Source organism: Lepisosteus platostomus, chromosome 14 (genome assembly GCF_059453375.1).
Source record: "Lepisosteus platostomus isolate fLepPlt1 chromosome 14, fLepPlt1.hap1, whole genome shotgun sequence".
Taxonomy (NCBI): domain Eukaryota; kingdom Metazoa; phylum Chordata; class Actinopteri; order Semionotiformes; family Lepisosteidae; genus Lepisosteus; species Lepisosteus platostomus.
Window position 1 is genome coordinate 17,869,770 of NC_142624.1, and position 23,873 is coordinate 17,893,642.

The 23,873-nt window shown below is 34.8% G+C and overlaps 1 protein-coding gene across 1 annotated transcript in view; it reads left to right on the top strand.

Annotated features, from left to right (window-relative positions):
• The window catches only part of vps8 (VPS8 subunit of CORVET complex), a 387,878-nt gene that overhangs the window by 224,559 nt on the left and 139,446 nt on the right, over window positions 1-23,873 (top strand). The window contains exon 41 of the mRNA XM_088607294.1: window positions 5,704-5,784. Coding sequence (XP_088463420.1) covers window positions 5,704-5,784 — 81 coding nt within the window. The remainder of the gene's footprint in view (window positions 1-5,703; window positions 5,785-23,873) is intronic.

Here is a 23,873-nt window from a genome sequence, read left to right on the forward strand (position 1 = left end):
AAGCCCATTGAGCCAGTATTGGCTTTAGTATCCCCCCCTTCTCCCCTCAATTCAATTCAATTCAAGGTGTTTTATTTACATGACAGATGGGTACAAGCAGTGTTGGGTACTGTATGTATATTGTAACGCTTACGGCAGACAGGCACTGTGTAGGAGCCGACGCACCAGAGCAGCGCCTGCAATTTTTATATTTATAACTTAGTTTTTAAAATTAGTCAAGCAATACGAAGCATCTCCTTTTACTTAGTGCCTGAGCATACTGCAACGCGTGTGAAGCCCATAAACGATATTAATTTTGGAACTTAAACATACAGTATATGGCTGGTCTCGGTACTTTAAAGAAAACATACACACCAGTATTCCATTTCTCCCTAAACATTTTAAGCATCGAAGTCTTTAACTAACGCGATACCGGAGTCAACAAGCATACTTTTAGAATTTGATTAAAAGGGAATATAATATGGAATCGCGTATCTACAGAATTTAAAGACCAGACAATCGCAAACTCGTTTTCAATAAAATTATTTTATTCATTCAGCAGTTTGTGAGAGGGACATCCAGCAGGGAGAGACACACACACCGGTTTTCATTGACAACATTGTTTTTTTTTCAATTCCTCTTGTCTAACAGGAATGTTTTGTTTGTGGACAGACTGTTAGACAAGAGGAAAAGACTGCCTCCTCCTACGAAGCATTTCGTTGATCCGATCACGAATTCTTTTCCAGTCGTACGCAGCAAGGGTTGAGAATCTCCGATTCACCATCGTACTAATGGTTTCCCGGAGATTGGGTTAAAAAAAAACAAAAAACATACTAACAACTGTGCCATCCTACTCCTTAGTTAATACATTTTATTATTCATAAACAGTTAACATTGTTAGCAAAATATTTTAAATTATATTTAACCCTATTTTTTCTTTAGTTTTGTATTTAACTTATTATATGATAGTCAGACTTAATGTATATTTGAACAATGAAAATATATTTTTACAAGATTTTACATTAAGCACTTAAAATTAATATGGTTAATAATAGTAAACTGTAACATGCTGTAACAAGATCGGTTACAAGAAGAAAATGCTTTCAGAGAAAATGTTTCAACCAAACTTATTCCCACACACCCCGCCCCCACTACCATTAGAATATACACAAACATTTTAGCGTTTCATTCTGAGCAGAAGACCCTCACACCTGAAGAGTGCTGGCTGTGACGAATTAAACCGGTTTTACAGGTTTCAATCACAGACCACGTGACATGGGACTCAGTAAACTACAGTAACACCGTATTTGATAACGCTTTAAAAACGCTATAAAATAATGTGACTTGGCACAGAACAAGTTTACAACACAGTACAAAGATAAATGCTGACCATGACTTTAGAAGCATAAATTGCCTTACACTCAATTTAAACACAAGCTGTCTTTAGCCCTCTAAGCTGGTTCATACAGAAATGTAGAGATCTAGGCTCAGAACACACAGCTTCATTAGCGAATACATATGCAGGACAACTAGAGAAGACGTTTTACAGAGGGTGGATTTTTAGAAACATCCCATCAGACATCCCATCATATTCACAACGTGAAATCTAGAAAATAATATTACGTAACCAAAATCCGCAATATGGAAACAGAACCTGTGTAATTGTTGATAGATGATGTACTCGTAACATTTTTTCAAGACGAACTACAACATTTAAAAAATGACTTGTATGTACTTGATATCTCTAATCAATCCACGGGTCCCAGCACAAAACGAAAGTAAAACGCATACCGTTTCTCGCTTCTTATTGCTCAAAAGTAATTTGACCGTATGAAATGCATAATATAAACCTAGAAACATATACGTGAGCAGTACTTAAGCACTGTAGTATCGGTGTTAAGACATACCTCTCAAATACTGTAAATCAAGTTAAAAATATCTCAAGACCGATTCTGGTCGTAATGAAACCATGCAAGGGAGTTTTTATGTCCGTTGCAGTTCTTTTGCAACATGAATATAATTATATCGTTATTAATTTCTTGAGATACGCGATTCCATATTATATTCCCTTTTAATCAAATTCTAAAAGTATGCTTGTTGACTCCGGTATCACGTTAGTTAAAGACTTCGAAGCTTACAATGTTTAGGGAGAAATGGAATACCGGTGTGTATTTTTTTCTTTAAAGTACAGAGACCAGCCATATACTGTATGTTTATGTTAAGATTTCCCTTCAGTGGTAAAATTAGATATGAATATTCAATACTTAAACGGGCACAGTTAAGACATTAAATATACATGTACATATTGTATACAGTACAGTTTGCATACGGTAATATGTTTATGTTACGCGATTAAAAAATAAATAAATAAAACTGGAAGGTCCAGCACCACCATTATGTTTATATGGTTGTTTTTGTTGGTTGGTTGTTATTATGGTTATTAATAATTCGATCTATAGTTGTAATCTGAGCCTAAATAAAAAGAAAAAGCAAGTGATTAGGTTTATGAGCAATCTAATTACTTATTCGTTTAAAACGCTATATAAAATAAAGTTTATTATTAATTTGCTGGACAGAGCGGTGAACATTATTATGCATAAGACAAAGATAACGATCCTGATCAGTTTAGAAATCTGTGTACGCTGTAAGGTTTTTACTTCTTAAACTTTTAAAATACACGTTTAGAATTGAAAGAAATTCTCTTCCTGGTATAGCAAACCAGCACGTCTTTTTTCTCCAATCAGAGGGGTGTCAGATGGTGTCAGCCAATCACCATTCTGCGTTGGGTAGCAACGGGTGACTGTTCTCAGGCGGAAGATGTAAACAGCTTAATGTTCGTGTTAAATATTTTTTTTTAATTAAAATTCATTCTATACAGCAATCGCATATTTGGGTACCGTTTCATAAAACTTTCATGCTTAAAATGTTTAGGGAGAAATGGAAGACTGGTGTGTATTTTTTCTTTAAACTACCAAGACCAGCCATACACAGTACAGTTTACATACATACAGTAATGTTTTAAATTAATATCGTTTATGACCTTCAGATGCGTTATGCTCCTCTTCTTTTTATGCTCAGCTACTAAAATTTCCCTTTAGTGGTAAAATCCATATAAATATTCAAAACTAAGCGGATTAAAATGTGCACAGTAAAGACATTAAATGATTCAATCTTTGCACTACCAACCAATGCACCACGAGTGCCCCTGTCGGTCATTTTGGCCAGCCAATCACTTGCCCTGCGGTATGCTCCGGTGCCCCGCGGTGGCTTGTGGGTAGGTTACCGTACCGCGGGTTTTTACCGCGCATTTTGAATGGCTGCATCTGTACACTCTACAGGATGTAGGCATATATGTGTCAAAGACTACCATAAAGAGAAGAATACACCAGCATAATTTCAGACGGTTCACCACAAGATGCAAACCACTGGTAAGAAAGACCACAGGCCAGGTTACAGTTTGCTGTACCAAAGTGATGAAAAGAAGAAGTATGAAGAAAAAAAGGGAACAGCTCATGATCCAAAGCATACCACCTTATCTGTGAAACATGGTGAAGATAGTGTCATGGCTTGGGCATGTATGGCTGCCAGTGGAACTGGCTCACTCTTCTTTATTGATGATGTGACTGCAGACGGCAGCAGCAGGATGAATTCTGAAGTGTACAGAAGCATCTTATCTCCTCAGATCCAACCAAATGCTTCAAAACTCATTGGACGGCAATTCACCCTGTAGCAGGACAATGACCCCAAACATACTGCTAAAGCAACTATGGGGTTTTTCAGGGCCAATGTTTTTGACTGGCCAAGTCAATCACCCGACCTGAATCTCATTCAGCATGCATTTTACTTACCGGCGACAAGACTGAAAACAAAAAGCATCCGAAACAAGCAGGAACCAAAAATGGCTCAATTACAGGCCTGGCAGAGCATCACCAGGAAAGATACTCAACGTCTAGTGATGTCGATGGGTCGCAGACCTTAATACAATAGAAAAGTTGTGGCAGGACCTGCTAGTTCATGCAAGAAAGCCCACCTAACATCACTGAAGCAGTTCTGTAAGGAGGAATGGGCCACAATTCCTCCAAGTCGATGTGCAGGACTGATCAACAGTTACCGTAAATGTTTGATTTAAGTCATCGCTGCTCAAGGGGGTCACACCAGTTACTGAAAGCATAGGTTCACATACCTTTTCTGACAAAGACATTTAATGTTGGATCATTTTGATCAGTAAATGAATGAAAAGGTATATCCTTTTGTGTGTCAATTGTTTTATTGGGTTCTCTTTATCTATTTTTATGACTTTATATTTTAGGTCAAATTTATACAGAAATTCAGAAAATTCTAAAGAGTTCATAAACTTTCTAGCACCACTGTATAAAAAGGGCTGTGATTCCTGTATGGTTAACCCAATATAGATGTAAATACCCTCAAATTAAAACTGACATTCTACACTTTGATCTCATAGTCATTGTTTTATTTTAAATCCTATGTGCTGCAGTACAGAGCCAAAAACGGCAACTGTCTAAATACTTATGAACTGCACTATACGCGATTCCATATTATATTAGCAGAAAAGCTTAAAACTACCACTTTTTCACCCACTATTTCACATGCTAGTTAAATACTTCGATGCTTAAAATTGTTAGGGAGAAATGGAATACCGGTGTGTATTTTTCCTTTAAAGTGCCGATTCCTGGAATCTGACTGGCTGACACCCCTCTGAAGTGGTTCCATAAAATCCTGTATACGGAAAAGAAAGCGTTTATAAATACAGGTGTCTTTTAATACTCTTTGCACTCTTTGCTGTGCTCTTGAGGATCCTTGTGATATTTTAAGCTCTAGTTGAATGATAAGTGTCGCATTTTAAATCATTTTCGTAGTTAGAAATTCTGAAACGCCCTGTTAAAAGCAAGGAAGTTTTTATGCCCGTTGAAGTAAAACAAAATGCCTGACAAAGTATGGCTTGGACAGATTCCAAGTGCTTGTACAAATGTGCTAAAGAAATTATACTTTGAGTATACAGCTTGTCTAAAGCCATCCATTATAAATACTATTAGTAATATCTTCAGTAAAGGCTTTGATGCATAAATATTTCTGATAAAGGTAGGTTGTGTACTTTTGTCCAACTGAGCAATCTTGCTTTCATAAAATATACCAACATTTTAATGACTGATGATTAACATGCTGTAATACACAGTTCAAAATTAAAGGCTCAAATGCTGTACATGAGAGGTTAAGCTCCCCCTGGCGGTTTTACAAGGTGACACCGGATAGTTTCCGAAAGAGAGTCAAATGACGCGCGATTAACCACGTGACACCACGTGACACCGCGACACGCCCACCGGGGTATGCCGCGAAATACCTCACCCATTTTGAATGGCTGCATCTGTACATACTGCAGTACATCCTCAGAACTAATGAAAATTCCTGTGACCCATCAACATTCTTGTGAGGTTACAGGTTAAGGAATCAGTCTTTTCAGTACTTTTTTTAAGGTGATGATCATGAAAAATGTCAAATTGTCTGTTTTAATCAGTAGGTTTAAAACAGTAATAAACTGGGTTCAAAAGATTTTGCTAGAAATACCACATCGTTTTTTTATTGTTACAGTAGATGTCTGCTTCAAAGATTTTAAAAAGATGACAGTTTTCCACAGACAGAATCTTTGGCAGCATCATTTCTTGCAGTGAATTTACCTCTAAGGCTGTCTCTTTTTATTCTTTCCAGGACCCAGTCTATGGCAAAGGCAAGTTGGCTGAAATTCAAGGATTAATTCTCGGGATGCTGGAGACCTTTAATTATGAACAGGTAATTACTTTAGAACCCTTCAACCAAATTAAAATGTTGTCTTTAAATGAAACAAAGGCTAATGTTTCTAAAATGCACTTTACATTTCTAGAAAGCTGTCAGAAAAAAGTACTAATAAACGTTAGTTTGATCAGACCTGCTTTCTTCTTCAATAAAAGAAAAGCACACTGTATGGAATTTATTATTGCAATCAGTTTTGCACATTTCTAAGCAAATCCTTGCCATGGTTTGAGGCCAAACACCCCGCATGAGTAAAAAAAATCTGGAGAGCGACACAGCGTGAAAGATGGTAACTACAGAGAGATGGGATTTTTTATAAGTAAATTTCAAGAAAGCTAAAGTGAAAATAAAATAATACCTACTTTTTTGCCAGGGTTTTAACTGAGTGGAGGTACAAAAGTGGGTTGTGTAGTATCTTTTAAACATGAAATTATGGTTGGTGATAGGTTGTGATGTTTTAATTTATAGAGTCTTTCCCAATCCTGAAGGTTCCTCATTGATTGGTCATCTTATGTTTGAATGACGGTGACCTGCTGCTATGATCATGTCTGTCCTGATATGATGTATATATCATGAAAATTACAGTGATATCATGGTCTCCATTAATGGTGTCCTGTTTTGTGTCACAGACTCAGAATATGCTGCTTATCAGGGAAGTCCATCTCCATAGCATTTCTTCAAGCTTGAATCAGTAGTGCTAAAAAGCAACGTGGTTAGTGTCAATTCCAGGCCACTGCGAGGGCTTTCAGAAAATCCTTCTAAACTTTTAATTCTTTTGCATATTAATAAGCCTGCATGCCGTAACATCAATGCCTAAGAGTTTTTAAGATTACTGTATATTACTCTAACCACTGAGTAAGTTACATATAACTAATTAGAAAGCAGTTAATATCAGCATGTTCATCAGTCACATTCTGAAAATACATTTTTATACAGTGATTCTAATTGCTTTTTGAAAAAATGATTGCATCCTGATTGATTAAAATACCATGTTTATGCTTGTTCATTTAAAGAAATGAATTTGACCTCAAAGCAATTAAAATGGATTAAGGATGTGAAGGATTTTTTTTTGCTTTGCCACATCATTAGAAATTAAGTGGATACAAGTTTAGTAATGCAGAAATTGGTTCAGTATGTATTAATTGCACAGGGAGCAAAAGGTAAAGCTGGTTTGCAGATCATGTTCAAAAAGAGACTCATGTTTATAAGGTGTAAGGCAGAATACTGCAACAAACCCTTTGGCATGATGACTGCATCTCGCCATTTTATTTTTTCAATATATTTTTTATATAGGACTGCAGTACTCTGTAAAATTGCCAGGTGGCCCAGTGAATTTTTAAGTTTTTATTAACCAATTTGTGCTTTCCTTCACTAGTACTATACTGTATGATTTAATTTCTTTAAATACAATGATTAAGCACAACTCCATGTAAGATACTGTATGTCACTGTCAGTAGTCATTTAAAACTAACAGCATTATCGTTTTTTTTAATTACATACAATTAATAGAATTATTAGTAATTATGTATAAATAATCATTTCAAAACAATTTTTAAAAGCAAATAACTGTAAAAAGTAGCGATTTGAATGACTTTCAAAAGATGACTTACGGTCATTTACTGTAAGCTACATTGTCGCTGATACAAGTCTGCACTTTGGGTTTATTTGGTTTCACTTGCTCTGCAAGCAATTATTACATCAGTAATTTTATTTTTTGTTTTTTTATATATTAATTTGTATATACTATGTAATGTTTCCTTGCAGTGTAATAGAAATGAAATTTTTGATCAAATATACCCATCACTAGACAGTGCTTGTAGTTTTTAATTCAGTTCGTCCAATCAGAGCTACACATTGGTGGTTCAGTGGTAGAATCTGTGCCTCCCACACAGGAGGCATTGGTTTGATTCCCATCCATTGCATAAATTGTACTTTAACAATTTGCTCCTTGAGCATAATAAATACTTTTATTATATTTACTCTCATAATAAAATGTAATAAATACTACAGATACTATGTATACTATATTAAAATTTTAATTAATTTTACATATCACAGTATGTTAAATATTAAAATAAGGTGTCATGTCATGTCATTTGCCAAGCTGCTTTGTACCATACAGTGTCGCGGGAAGCTGGACCCTACCTGGCAGGCAACAAGCGCAAGGCAGGGTTCCCCCTGGACGGGGTGCCAGTCAATCGCAGATATTAATATAATATTAATAATAAATGACATAATTACATGAATGAACTTACATAGTGTAGAGTTAACAGACATGTTAATACTGCCATAAGGGGAGTAAAGAAAACCAGTTCTACCGGTCATTTGATCACCAGACCAGCAATCTCTGGGATTCCCTTCAACAGAAATTGCAATTGAGGCTTTTACATGGATATTTGCTACTATTTTTGAAACCATGTATATAATATTTTTTTATATAGTTACTGTATAATCTAATATATATATTTGTTTTTGCTGCACTTTTTTCTTCTTTTTTTTTCATGCCAGGACTAGTGTTTGTGGTGTTTTTGTTCCTGTAGAGGTTTAAAACCATACAGTATCATTGTGCTTTTTAAAATAAATAAATGTATAGTAACAAAAGAACATTTAGATTTGAAAGAATCATGTACAGTACTTTGCAGTAAGTTGAATTGCAACTAATACAACTCTGCACTTTATTTAAATATATTTAAATTGCTGATATTGCAATTTGCTTTTGAAGTACAGTATGCACAAAAACATTTATGACAATATAATTTTGATGATCACTTGAAAATTGTGGTGTTAGTAAAGGAATATACAGTACTGTAGATGAAGGCAGTCTGCAAGAAGTCAGCAGCAGATTTCAGACAGCAGGGAATATTTTTAAAAACATAAAGACGAGACTAGGCCATTAGACTAACTGGTTTTTTGGTCAATTAAGATAAGAAAGATACGTGTAGCAACTTTTTGAGAAGGGGGGAGCTGAGAAATGATTTCATGAATGTTCACGATTTTATAATAAATCAAATATGCATTTTTATGTATTCATGGCATAATTTGTTTTACACTTTTTAAGTTAGATTGTTAGACTATATACTATCCAGCCAAACATTTACTTTAGAACAAAAAAAAATCAGAGACTTAACTTAGTGGCTGCGCAGTTCACATAAGATTTTCCCACTATTATGTGTGACTATTGTGCATCATCATTTGTATTGGATATGTACTGTGAAGTATTGTATTGAAGATTACACTGAGAAGAAGATACAGTGGTGTGAAAAAGTGTTTGCCCCCTACCCAATTTCTTATTTTTTTGCATGTTTGTCACACTGAAATGTTTCAGATCATCAAACAAATTAAAATATTAGACAAAGATAACACAAGTAAACAGAAAATGCAGTTTTTAAATGAAGGTTTTTATTATTAAGGGAAAAAAAATCCAAACCTACATGGTCCTGTGTGTAAAAGTGATTTATTTGATGTATTTAATATGATTATATTACAAAAATAATATACATTTTCAAGACATATATATTGGACTAAGAAAAACATATTAATTGAAGCTACTATTTGTGTTAGCAGCACTAGAGCCACCTACAGATCCAGCCATTCAGAATGCGCCAGGGATACTGTAGTAGTTTGCGGTTGAGCGGCTGCGCGAGAAAGCGGTACAGTGCGGGAGACTGCAGCATTTTAGAAATTTTCAGTAATGTGACTACAGTTCTTTGTAAAACCGCCAGGTGGAGCTGTAAAAGCTTAACGGGGCGTGTGGTGCTTTGCGGCTGTCACCAGAAAACTCGAATCCCGGTCAATGCTGAAGGGCAATAATTAGAAAAGGATAGAATTTAAGCTGTACACTTTTGTTAATTTTAAACAGTTATTATACTGTAGCCTGTGAACAGGATGTGCCTTTTTCAGGTATAGATTCACATAATGAAAATCCAAAGGTAAATTTTGGTAGCAGAAAACAAAACAGTACTGTAATGTAATACTGTTCACACAGAAATCTAATGTACGCACAGTAGATGGTAGTGATAGCTAAATATGAAAACATACACAACAGTATTCTACCCTCTTTATAACAGTGTGTTATGGTTTTAACATGCTTATTCTGACATTATAAAGTTTATATACTGTACTTCATAAAAAGGTACTCTATAATGTTTTATCCTTTTCTAATAATACAAAAAGTAGTAAGAACACCACTTGCTGTTATTGTAAAAAATTACTGGTTTAATACCACTTGATAGTAATATTAATATGGAATCGTGTAACTAAGCAGCTTAAATATCACAAGTGGTTGTTTTGTAAACATTTTGAAATTCGTTTTTTTTTACTTTTATTGTCCTTATAGTGGTAATGGGCAATGGACTGAAATGTAACGTGCTGCACCCAGGCGGTTCAAAGCCCAATCAGAGCATTACTTTCGGTTTGTTTTTTACATCGCCGAATACATAAAAATAGTCCACTATTATAGCTTATTGTGAACAAAATGTCTCTCTTTCAGGTTTACATACGAATTGAGAAAATCTATATTTTGTCTTAATCCAAAACTCAGCAGCCAACAATTTAACTTTAAATTTAAAACTTTAAACAGTATATTGTACAGTGAAGTACTGTGCAGTCCCAAGATTTACTCTGAGAGGTTATTTCTGGCAAAATTTGCTCCGGTGTGAGTGTGTGTATCTGGATGAATTAGACATGCTAGTTTCATAATCAAGGATTTCTTCAGTGAATTCTTTAAGTAAAACAAAGGAGGTAAGAAGGGTTATTTTTACAATTGCCAGTAATTGGAGAACAGCATATCAATATGCCACATGTGTAGAAACAGTTTATTATTATAGCTTGTACTGTATGTGCCTATTTCACAGGTTTACATCCGCATTAAGAACATCTATATTTTGTACAAATTACAGCAACAAGTAATTTAACTTTGAATTTGGATTAAGAAAAATATTACACACATACTATATGTATATTTATATATAAATATTATATATTAAGATTTATACAGTATATGATCATACTGCTGTTCATTGCTGTGTGCGCTACTGGTTCAGTATACAGTATGTGGATCTGACTTCCTGTGATTGTGTTCCTCAGTTTAACATCTGATACGTCCCAGTAAACCAAAAGACTAACTGCTAGACTAACACCAGAATTACCCACAATACAAACTCCAGTACCGTAATATTTGTAATACAAAGGACCACTACAAACAACGAGTCCCCAAAAATGCTACAATCCAACTATAGTTACGGCAAGGTGAAAGTGGGAAGCTGATTTTAAAGAAAATCAAAAATAAGAAACAGTGGCATGTTCCTGCCTAACTTAGACATTGCATGACTTTGAAGCTTAAACTTTAAACGGTAGAACCTCAATTATATTCGCCATTGTATTTCCAGTTCCAACAGATACAAATCCAAATCCAAAACCTTTTAAAACAGAAGCTGTTAACTCTACTTCACAGCTGCATGTCAAGATCACGGTGCCCAGCAGCTCTTTTGTTTGCATTACACTGTGAATCCCTGAGGCATGCCGTCCAAGTTTTCGTCATTTAATAAAAAATCAAACAGATGAGAGAAATGATTGCAGTATCTTTTGAGAAGTTGTGTACAGATTGCAAATAATCTGATTTTGATAAACCTTAAAGAGCTAATTTTGCTTGAAGAATTTAAAATCTGTCTGCCTGTCTGTATTGAAGTTTATTTCATTGAACTGTTCGGACACCTACGTAGAAACCCCATCTAAATTTAAGGTCTGCTTCTTTCACGGTTTTGTTATGCGAAATGTTCTTCCACTTGTGATTATTATTATATTGTCTTTTATAAAACCCATATTATCGACACAGGTGCTGCTGCTGTTCATAGCCTCTCAGTAATCGTTCTCTAGTACACTGCTATGAGAACGTGAATGTTTTCCATCCCCATCCCCCAAACAAAACTGTCTATTCTACAATAGAAACACAGCAGGGTGTTAACACTCCTAGCTGTTGTGACAAATAACGTTTCTTAAAGTACGGAGCTCTGTTACATAAAGTGGCTGCAATGGAATATGTAAAAGTTAATTCCAAGCTGAAAATAAAAAACTCAACGTGTCTACTCTATAACTCTTCAGTTTACAGATATTAATAATATCTTCCATATCGCATTAAAATTGGAACATTTTTACAAGTGTAACCACCTAATCCAGAACAGATAGCAATCTCACCTACACTATTTGGTTACATTTTTTACGATTTTGACAGACTTCAGAATGCTTCAACTGATGCATAAAAATGTAGCATAATGCGTTCTCCCATTATGAAGTCGCTTCTGGGATCCGCTTTATTCAAACTAAGGTTTCTAAAAATGCAACCAGGTACTAGATATTGTTTAAATAAAAGCTGTGAAAATGAATCGTGATCTTTAAAATACCTATGGTTTGAAGGCTCTGTGTTATTTTTCACAAAGTTATTGACATCTGAAACATTTTGTCTCATAAATAGGAGTTTTAATAAGCGAAGGTTATGAAAACCAGATAAAACAAATGACTGTGAAAAAGATGCAAGAAGTTTTAAATTATTATTATTATTAAATTAATACTGTTAATAATGATCAGACACATTATTATAGTTTTAGTGGTATTTTAATACCACTTTATTATTTTGTTATTATTATCTATACTATTTTGTTTTAAGGCTTGTTGTAAAGGCTTGTGTAAAATTGCTCCACTGAATTAAGTGTTTTGAATTGAATTGAATGAAACCAGTTGAACTGGTTTTTACTCCCACTGTTGACAGTGTTCACAATTGCTCATTTCACGTTTTTATTTCATTATTAATATAATTGAATATGTTATAATATATAAAAAACAACACATTTTTAATATAGTGTACATAATGTTTACTATTTTATTTTTTTTAAAGGAGTCTTTGTTAGACAAAAAACTTCTGCCCTTAGCAGGTATTGAACTCGGTTCTCCTAAAACACAGCTGAGACTAACAGCTTAAAAATGTTTTGAAAGTAATCATGCGCGAATGAGACAAATTAAAAATAAAAACATGTTTACAAAGAAAGTGGATTACAGTAATACTAACAGCTATATAAATGTATAGTATATTTAGATCCTTAAATTAATATTGTTATTAATTTATTTAGATATTCCTATATTATATTCCCTATTTAGCGGATTCTAAAAAGTACACATTTTTTTACTGCGATAACAAGCGTGAGTATTCATAGGAAGGGGTTAAAAGACATCATAACTTTTTATAAAGTATATAAACTTAATATAGTCAGAATGAGCACATCAAACCTTTTCCAAAATAACCACAGTAAGTGACCAAGCGAAAGACTTTGATTCATAAAATGTTTATGAAGAAAGTGGAATACTGTTGTGCATTTTTTAAACTACCACTACCAGCAATATATAGTTTGTATAATATATTATGTATATTCCTAAATTAATATCATTTATGATGTTCCTCTTATTTTTATGCTCAGCTACCAAATTTCCCTTTAGTTGTAAAAATCCCACATTAATATTCCGTATTAAGCCGATTTAAACATGCATGGGAAAGAGATGAAGCAATCATTTCATTCACAACTAATACACCACAAGTGCCACCAGTCTGCCATTTTGGCCAGCCAATCACGTACTGCGGTATTTCACGGTATTCTGCAGATAGTTTCTTGTGGTACTGGGTTTTACAACAGATTTTGAATGGCTGCATCTGTACTGTATCTATCTGTTTTGAGTAGTGAAAGGATGATTTTGGCACACCGTGCAAATTATAGTATAATGTGGCATGCTTTCCTATAACTTGTACAAATTTGACATGCAGTATAGACAGCTGCATCTGTAAATCCCAATTTTGATTTAACACTATTTGCCCTTGAATCTGGCAGAATTTAGCTAATGTATGAAACAGGAGCTGCATTTTAAATGATATAAGCAGTAAAATATTTTCTTTCCATTTAAGTATCAATAATTGCATGAAGCAAAGATTGATCAATTATAGATAAAAATGAAGGTTAGACAGACACATGTAGGATGACCAGAAAAAATGAAATGTGAAATAAAAAATGTTATGAGTGATCAATAAAGCTTTTGAATTACAAATGTGATATAAAGGACAGCTTGGCTGCATTTGTAATTAATTTACTTTGTAAAAACAATGTATTGCTTCTTGGAGGTTAAAATGTGAATTAATGCCTTTTTTTTTCTTATACTTAGAATTAAAGAATTTTCCAAAATTAATGCCGCTTCTTCAAGGCAAGTGAACTTCAGAACAAAATTACTATCAAAACATTTCTGATTGATTTTATGTTGTTAATGAGAAAAGGCAGGACTTAATCCTCTCTTTATCAGAACTTTACATGATGGCTTCTATCTGTTTTCCAGCAGCCCAGGGGACGTGGAGTAACTAATAAGTATTGTGCCCCTTAATGTAGGAAGATTACTAGCAAAATAACACTGACACTTTTCTCTGTGTTAATTCACAGTTTACTGCAATCAAATTATTTCAGAATAAGTGATAAAATGAAAGTTTGTTTACCTGTGGTTGTTTTTTGAAGAATTCAAGACATTTGCAAGTTTATTGGGGTTCATTGTTTCTATAGAAATGGGTACCTCTCTGTTTCTTGTATAAGAATTACTGGTTTGAATAAGCATGTTGTTTTCTTTTTCTGAGTTGAGAGGTACCAAATTCAAGAGTTATCTACTTCTCTTGACATTAGATCAATTTGTTCTCCAAGTGTAGAAAATTGATTTTGATAGAGAAAACATTCTGAATCCATGCCAGCTTGTTCAGTTTATTTCCATTTCAATCAACAGAGAAGAAGCATATCTCTAACAAAATCGCCACAATAATGGTCTTTGATTATGTGTATAAAACAAGTTTATGGTTGCTTTAAATCTGCTGGAGAGATTGTGGGATAAAGTTTTCAATGTAAAATTATTTTCATGTTACTCCTTTTTAGTTTCCAAACAGCCACCAAATACTGGGCCAATGTAGGCTTTCAGTTGTATGGCTGGATTTTGGTTGAAGAATGTTGTCCGAAAACAGAGTTTCCATCCTTTTTTCAGATGTTAGCCTTTGTCTGTTGAAAAACTTAAAACACAGCTTTACCTGTGTTTTATAGTTTACATTTATCTTTAATAGCAGTAACCTTGTTGGAAATATATGTGTATCAGTCTCAGAAGTTATATTTGTTATTGTTGAACAAATTGTTTTAGGATAATGCAAATTCTAGTAACAACATGAAACTGAAGACCCTGCAAGTCAAGATTACAGGCCAGCACTGGCCTGCCTTATTCAGGTGTACTTTGAGCCAGGAATAGGCTGATATACAGAAAATGAATATGCTTAGCTTCTGATTTTCTGTGATCTAAGCTACATCCCTAGAATCCCTAGAAATTCATACATTCTGATTTCTTCTGGCCGTGGTATGGCCCTTGGATTAAGGAAGAACATTCTTTTACTATTGTGTGGAATGCCTGATTCTGCTGTTATTCAGTTCAGAATGTCCTCTTTGCCTGCAATTCAGGTACAAAAGGGTTGCTTTGTCTAAAGCTTGTTTGTGCGGCTTAACTTTTAATTACTTGAATCCAGTCATTATTTTCTTAACTACACCAATTTACTAACTTCCCCTAGCTTTTCAAGTGGTTTTAAGCCCCAGTTAGCTCAGTACCCAGCAGCTTTCATAAAATAAATCCTGTTATACACAATCAACAGATCACATTAATGAAAATGTCTGGCAACTTACTGTAGGTGCCTGTGCAGTTTTTATATAATTAAGTTCTGTTTCTTATAACTGGAATGAAGGACAGGGTATTTGAATTGGGTTTACTATGACAGGTTCTAAAATATTTGTTTATAGACTTTACTTTGATTTGTCTGTTCACATTGTATTCCAATTATGCAATAAAGTGATAATTGCTATTTTGGGTTGCATTTGAATGTGTTTCTTTCAGTTCTTCCCTAAAATTAACGAATACAATTCTTGAAGCTATTTTTCATTTGTGGTAATAACTGTATTAATACATTTTATTTCATTAATTCATTTTGAGCAAGCCACATACAAGAACATAATTGGGAATGGAGTTTATCAGAGCATCTTATATTGTATTTTGGATCCACTTGTGGACATACTGTAAATGGAAAAGACTGGATAATGTTAAGTTTCTTTTAATTAATGTAATGTGTTCCTTTCATCAACTGAATCACATCCCATTGTAATTAAGGCTATGCATTTTTCACTACCTACTGTAATTGTTTTAAACTGCATTTCAGTCAGTCAGCCTTAAGAAGTCAAAATAGCCTTTCTCAGTAATCATTAAACAACCATTCCAACATGTTAGTTTAATCAGTTCAGTTATACTTTCTCTTGTCACAAATGATGTAATCAGCAGAGAAGATACTGTAGATGGGCACCATGGTGGCACTTGGTTAGATTTGCTTACTCATAGTGCCTTACAGCCCTGTTAGTTAAATTCCAGACCTGGCTTGCTATCTGTGCTTCATATAAATTTCTTCTGGGTGCTCCAGTTTCCTTCCACAGTTCAAAAACATACTGTATGTGTCTCTCTGTGTTTGCCATGTGATAGAGTGGCATCCCATCCAAGGTGTTCTAAGCCCTTCACTGATTGCTTGCAGGGATAGGCTCTGGCTTCCCCATGACCCTGAATTGGAAGGTCAAGTTCCTTGAAATACAAATAAAATAAAATTTCTCATAATTAAAGCAATATTTACTGTACTAATGAACCAGCTTAATGGATTGCATCGATAATTGATGGGGTAGCACTGAGGTTCAGAACTGTTATTACAATCTTAAAACACAAGCGTTAGATAAATCCCACCTTTTTTGTATCATACAAATACATAAATTCTGTTAAAAATACTATGAGATCTCAAACATTTACAAAAATCCAAAAATTGGGAGTCTGAAAAGAGTTACTTAATAAATTGTTTTAAGTACAGGACAAGATTATTTTGAGCAGAAAAAAACATGGTGAGACACATCACCAAACATGGTTAATGGAAATATTTAGCAATAATAAAATTGTTCTCAGCAGGGTACAATACACACTTATGAGATAAATTAGGAAAAGAGGTTATTTATAAACATGAGAAGCAGCACAGGACCTGACATACTAATATATCTTGATTCCCAGATGTGAAGCCGCTGGTAATTGAGAAACTAACAATGATTACTTGTTAGTGATAAATGTCAATTACTTAAGCACAAACATGGAACTTAGATATTTAAGAAGCATAGTGGCCTTTAAAATGTGACACCAATTAGCATTTTTTTTAAAGGTCAGGCTGTATATTTTTTGTATTTTTGTAAACTCAAAACAATACATTGTATCTGTGAAGAACAATACAATTTCCAAGTTTCTACAAATGTGTTGTTTTTTTTTTGCATTTCTAAATGCAGCAGCTATTTAGACTGGAGATCAAGGTATTTTCAGTAGTCTGTAGAATTCTAAACATAAGTTCAGCCTGGTGATTAAAGAGTTCAGTATATACTGTAGTATATTCAGGTGATTTCTTATAACACACATATGCAGTTATGACAAACTATTCTCTTACCTCTATAAGCCACAGTGTAAGTGAATAGTTTAAAACAGTTCTGAATTGGGAATTAAACCTTTGAAGTCTCAAAACCCATAATTTAAAAATATGGAAAAATAGTTTTCTATTAACAGAGGTGTGACATTGGTGTCCAAATGGAAAAAAACACTTTGAAATAATACATTTAAAATGTCAAGTGCCATATGTGATACCCCATTTCAGAGCTTTACAAAACAGAGAAATTATAAATTATACTACCTTAACACCACTCTTGAGCACCTGGATAACAGGAACACCTATGCCAGAATGTTATTTTATTGACTTCAGCTCAGCCTTCAACACAATTGTGCCAGGCAGGCTTGTGATCAGACTCAGGATTCTGGGCCTTAGCAACTCCATCTGCAACTGGGTCCTGGACTTCCTGACAGGGAGACCCCAAGTGGTGAGGATTGGAAACGAAAACTCATTACTCTTATCCTCAACACAGGGCTCCCCCAGGGCTTCTGCCTGAGCCCACGGTCATATTCTCTATTTACACATAACTGTGTGGCTAGGTTTAACAGCAACCGCATCATCAAGTTTGGTGATGACACCACACTAATCGGTCATCAGCAACACTGACGAAACCACCTACAGGAGCAAGGTAGCACAGCTGGTGGAGTGGTGCCCTAACACCAACCTCACACTTAAAAAAGACAAAACAAAAGAGACTATTGTGAACTTCAGGAGGACGTCACACACCCATCATCATTCACTGGGCTCCAGTCGAAACTGTCAGCACCTTCAGGTTCCTCAGCATCCAGATCACTGATAGGCTGAGCTGGTCAGAAAACACTGCTGCCATCCTCACTAAAGCCCACCAGCACCTTCACTTCCTGAGACAGTTAAGGAAGTGAGGGATGAGCAAGACAACACTCTCCACTTTTTACCGTAATACAATTGAGAGTGTCCTGACCGGTGGTATTACGGTGTGGTATGGTGGAGCCACAGTACAGGACAGAAAAGCCATATAGAGGGTTGTAAGGTCCATGCAGAAAATCATAGGGACCGAACTACCCTTCATCGACCGGATCTATCTCAACCGCTGCCACAGCCGGGCTCGAGCTACTTCGGGACCAATTTACCCTGGCTACGATCTGTTTTCTCCCCTGGGTTCTGGTAGGAGGTATCGCAGTATCAGAACACTGACTAATAGATTCAAAAACAGTTCTTCTCCCAAGCGTCCCATCCAAGGTGTCCGTATCATAAACAGCTCAAATTAGCACCTGCACTTTAAGGTACTGCACTGTTTGCACTATGTCCTGTCTTTGCTTTATTATAATGTCTATTGTCTAAATGTATTTGTCCATGTCTGTTTGTAATTTCTGCCTATTTTTTTCTCTACTGTTACTGGGTACAACTGAACAAGAAGAAAGCATTCCAATACACTTGTTGTATATATGGCAGATGTGTATTGAGTCTGAGGCACTGCAGTTAGTTGTTGAGAATGTCTACTGCAGTGGGATAGAAGCTGTTCTTGAGTCTAGTGATCTGTGCTTTAATAGTGGGGTACCACTTGCCGGAGTACAGAGGGGAGAACAATCCTAAAAATAGAGATACAGTATTTTTATTAGCTCTTGAGATCAAAATAGGTAAACCATCTTTAAAGTTGTTGGTAATTTTGAATTATAGTTTTGTGCAGTTTGCAAACTATTCATTCTTTTTGCACAAATCATTCCAGCGAGTCAAGATGAATCAGTTTAGTTTTACTTAGATCATTGATCATTGGAGTCTTTCGGCTTAGTGAGATTAAATGAGCATTTTAGCAAAGTGAGTCAACACAAGAAATGTCATGGACATGATAAAGGTGCGTTGTTTCGTTAACTGTTACAAACTAGATACTGTAGTGCTGTTCCATTCAAGTGATTTGTTGAAACAAATGAACACATTTTTTGAATCCATTCATGTAAGTGAACTGGATCAATTACTAATAAATAAAAAAAACAGCTGTAGTGAAGGTATCCTATCCATTGTCCGATTTTTCCAATGGTAAATCAAAGTGTGAAGACACAGGAAACAAAGTAAAAGTAGGTTCAAGCTTTGTAAAATACAGAGGAAATCAATAGGAAAGTTCATTATTATGCTGGTACACTTTCACAACTGTATCGCAAGTTATTCAACGTCAAGGGGACTCTTTTTCTGCTTTCTTTTTTAATAAAACAAATCAAAAGAAACAAAGCAAGTACCCAAGCTATCCAAGCCTTCATGTCCAGGGAAAAAAAGAAAATCTTATTGTCTGCCATTAGTAGATGTCTTTGATAGCACAAACTTGCATTTCGGCAAATTTATTTTTTCACGCGCTCTGTTCTTATTTTATTCTGATTGCATGATTTTGGGTCCATTATAGATTCAAAGACTTTGAATCACACATAATTAGCCTCCTGACTTTATTCCTTGAATTGCATTTTTTTAATAATTGAGGCAAGTGTTATCACTGGCTTCCAGTTTTGCCCTTTCAAAAACAATGCAGTGAGTCTTAACAGCAGGAGTGATTATGCCGGTAACCTTGAGGTGACGTTATCTATTTAAATGATGCTTTGTACTAAGGAGCATTAAGTCCGCATGTTGTCTGAAGCAGTGCGCAAGGAGAGAAACTGAGATAATTATAATTACAATAGATGCTTCATTTTCTGAAATTACAAATGAATGTGTTCTTTCAAAGAATGATGGGCTAATTTCCACCCATGATAGGAGAGTCTCAAGTAAAACAAAATGAAGTAATAAGTGTTTTTTTTCAGCTTGGTGCCTGTATTTCTTGGGGATGAAAATATAACATTTGAGAATTGCAAATGACAACAACATGGACTTTACCAAAGTATTGTTTGAATCATAAGAGGAATAGCTTATGTTATTATTTCTAATTATTTATAATTTTCCTTTCCATACATGGATATTCAAGTGCTTACTACTGTTTTACAACATTTAATAATAAAATATTGTTTTAAAGAGTAGTTTTCATTTTAAAAATGTCCCAAAGCACTGTACAGAAAACATAGAACAAAATATCACAAAATAAAATATACAATTAGGTAAAATCATATCAGCAGTACTACAAATGCCACAGGTAAAGCTTTATATCAATAGCAATGATAGAATGAATTTCAAACAGAAATTCAGCCACACTGATCTCGGCCCTTTTACCTTTAGTGCATAGTCTGGAAAAATCTATAAGTAAGAGATTAGCGTGAGAGGATCAAAAAATGTAAAAATGTGTATATTCTGTATTAGAGGTCATAAATGTAACTGGGAGTGATTTTTTTCCAATTTTGGACAGCCAAAAGGAGAATTCTATTGGAATTTAACAGGAGGGCAGTACAGAGTCCAAGGTTTTATATGCCAGAATGAAACCTTGTTTGGGCCCCTACAAATCTGTAAATGTGGTCTATGTAAGGTTTTCTTACATAATGATGCCCCTGCTAAAAGGGAATTACAGTAGTCCAGTCTGGATGTGACATAAAATCATGCATTTTTGCTCCTCCACAGGCATCGGCTGTGGGATAAAGATATTCACACGATGAAAGATATCCATCATGATAGTATAGTATAAACATACAGCTCAACAGTTAAAGTGCAATCAAAGATGACCCCCATGTTTTTATTTTGTTCAAACACCATTATTAAATAAAGTAACCACCAAAAGAACGATAATTTCCATTGCTGATCTTTCATGTTTCCGTCACCAAAGCATTTGTCATTTCATTGATATACACGCCAGTTCGGTCTGAGATATATTCTCTATGATAGCACACAGCACCTGAGCTGCTGATACAGTACCATTACACAGTGAGACGTACATTTTAATGACAGCACAGTGGAAGTTATAATGACTTTCAGTAATGCCATGGATCACAACCAAAAGTATTTCAGATTATTTATTTCATTGTTGTGCCAAGACATTCATTTTTTCAATGTGGGTTTAAAAACAACTTTGGATTTTAAAAAAATCATTAATCTACTTCTGCTCTTTAGAAGATTTAAACTGTGGTAAATTAGTAGTTTTAATGTTAAAGTTGGTACTTACCTCAGTTTTGTTGCTGGTTGATACCTTCAGTCACTTGGTTCGGGTGCCTACAGTATGTGTGCTTGTAAATTCACTGTATCCAAATGGGGTTGCATGTAATAATGGCATGTAATTGTTAGTATTAGCATTTAAAGGTCAATGACTTAGTGCTCAATAACCATTTAATTGCTGTAAGAAGATCCAAGAACAGTACAATGTCATCCTTAATGATTATTATACATTAAATCATGCTTTGCATTATAAAAATACCTTTTCCCTTATTTGCTCATTTATCTGCAACCTGTTTTCACACACTATTAAACCATGGTGCTTGGTTTCCTGCATATTATGTCAAACAGTGATTTAGTTAAAATGTCTTTGTCACATTCTGTAGTACTGACTTGGTTGCTTCAACTTTCTGCTGACATATACCAGCAACAGCAATTCCAGGGAGAGTTCAGAGAGCCTGCATTGCAAAATGGTTTGCATAAAAATCTCTCAAAAATGTGAAATGCACACATGCATTTAGGTCTTGCTCAGCATTTCTCCAGCAAAAAATGAGTGAATTAGTCGTGATATCAACACAGTACTCAATTTAATTTACTTTACTCTTTGTATTAGTCCACCACAGGAACAATAAAAAAAAACATTTTAAAAAGGAATCCGAATTCACCTGCCTGATAGACAATCTGTTGTGTTCTTTCTGAGGTACAATAATCACATATCTATCCTGACAGCAGTTAACAATTCTACATGCATGGTGATGCTATTGTTTTTACGTTTAGAGCCACACTGATCAAAAGTAAAATCAGTATTGTGACAACCTTCCTGCTTGCCTAGATGAGAACAGTATGCCATTGGAAGCTTTATTGAAATTGCCATGCTATGTTTAGCTCACTAATAAAGCAATTGCGGCATGGTTTACTTTGAGTAAATGATTGGCAGTAAGAGCTTTTTATAATGTCTGTAACCGCTAATTGCTATGCGTATGGCTGCTTAATTGGTGAGCTCTCAAAACAATGTTTCTGCTTTTTCTGATTATACCGGCCCTAAATCTGTCCAACTTCTTGTTGCATTGTAGTTAAATTTCTTCATTGTTCTTCTGCTCACTTTGGGAATTACATATGTTATGTCACTTTGTCAGTTGGAGAGAGAGAAAAGCAGTCTCGCTGTTGTTCTTTGACTTATATTTCAGGGTAACATTTCATTATCCTTTTATCTTGGCCAGATCTTCAATAAGGAAAGTTTCATCTGACAGCATGAGTGACATTGATGAGACCTAACTATATAAATGGCTATTGTTTTTAGTGTTACATGCTGCTTTTCCTAGCATATTAGAGAAAAATGTCTTTGCTTGGGATGGGAAGCATGTTCTAATACCATTCTCTTCACTCAGTGAGTATCTTCAATTGTCATGCCTCTGTGCCTCTGTTTTTTCTTGTTGTACATGTTTTGCTCATCCTTAGAAATGGCCTGCAAAACAATGCTTAAATATAGCACAATTTAATCTTACTTTAGAGACGACATAAATATTTGCTGGACTTCAATCAATAAGTGGTCAAATTGTATGCTTTTTTCTAGAAATATTTTTGTTTGCAGCTTGCATTAATATCAAAATATGTTATACTCATAACAAATAATGTGTATCTATTTTGTTCTAAAATGTGGAAAAGAACCAATTGTATTTTCATGAAGATCCTGTTTCATATAGAGTGGCATTACAAATGCAACAAATGAGTATTCGGAGTTATAACATTTGTTATAGTTTTAATATCTCATTAAACTCATGTTTTCATAATACTTTTATTGTAATAAAGTTGCTAATTTAGGAGATGGTGCTCATTCCAAGAGCAAATTGGGCTCTGTAATTCAGTTGTCACAAGTTTAAACCAGGCATAGATTTTTACTAGCATACTTTGAATGAAATTCCCTGGTTGGCAATCACAACTGGCTTAATGCCAATTGTGGGATGAGATTGTCATTGGTCAGCTCAGAGCTCTGTCAGCTCCATGCAACTTCTCAAGTGTGTGGCTTTCTTTAAGTGAAATAACCATAGAATGTTCTAATTCTGCAGTTGGTTCCTGATATTCATCACTGTAGAGTTTATAACATGTCAAAAAACAAATTGAAAAAAAAAAGAGAACTAGAAAATAACAACTTTTTGTGAGCTTAAGAACAGGTGAAAAGTCTTCATTTTGTGCATGGTGGATAAAGAGATTCCTTTGAATAGAGTAGTGTAGAGTATGAGTCCAGTAGGTAACTGGACTCATAACTGACAGGTTCAAGTTCCCACTGTGAACACTACTGTTGTTCTCTTAATCAAGTTACTTTACCTTAGTTGTGCTAGTCCACCCAGCTATAAGTTGTCTTGAACCTGCTTGGAACAACATTCTATCCATTGGGAGGAAATACATGATTGCAATCAACACTATCTGTCAAAAATCCCCCTTTCTGGTAGGATGGCAAGGGGTCTCCACTTTCAGGGACGATTGGACAAACAGTTGGTGG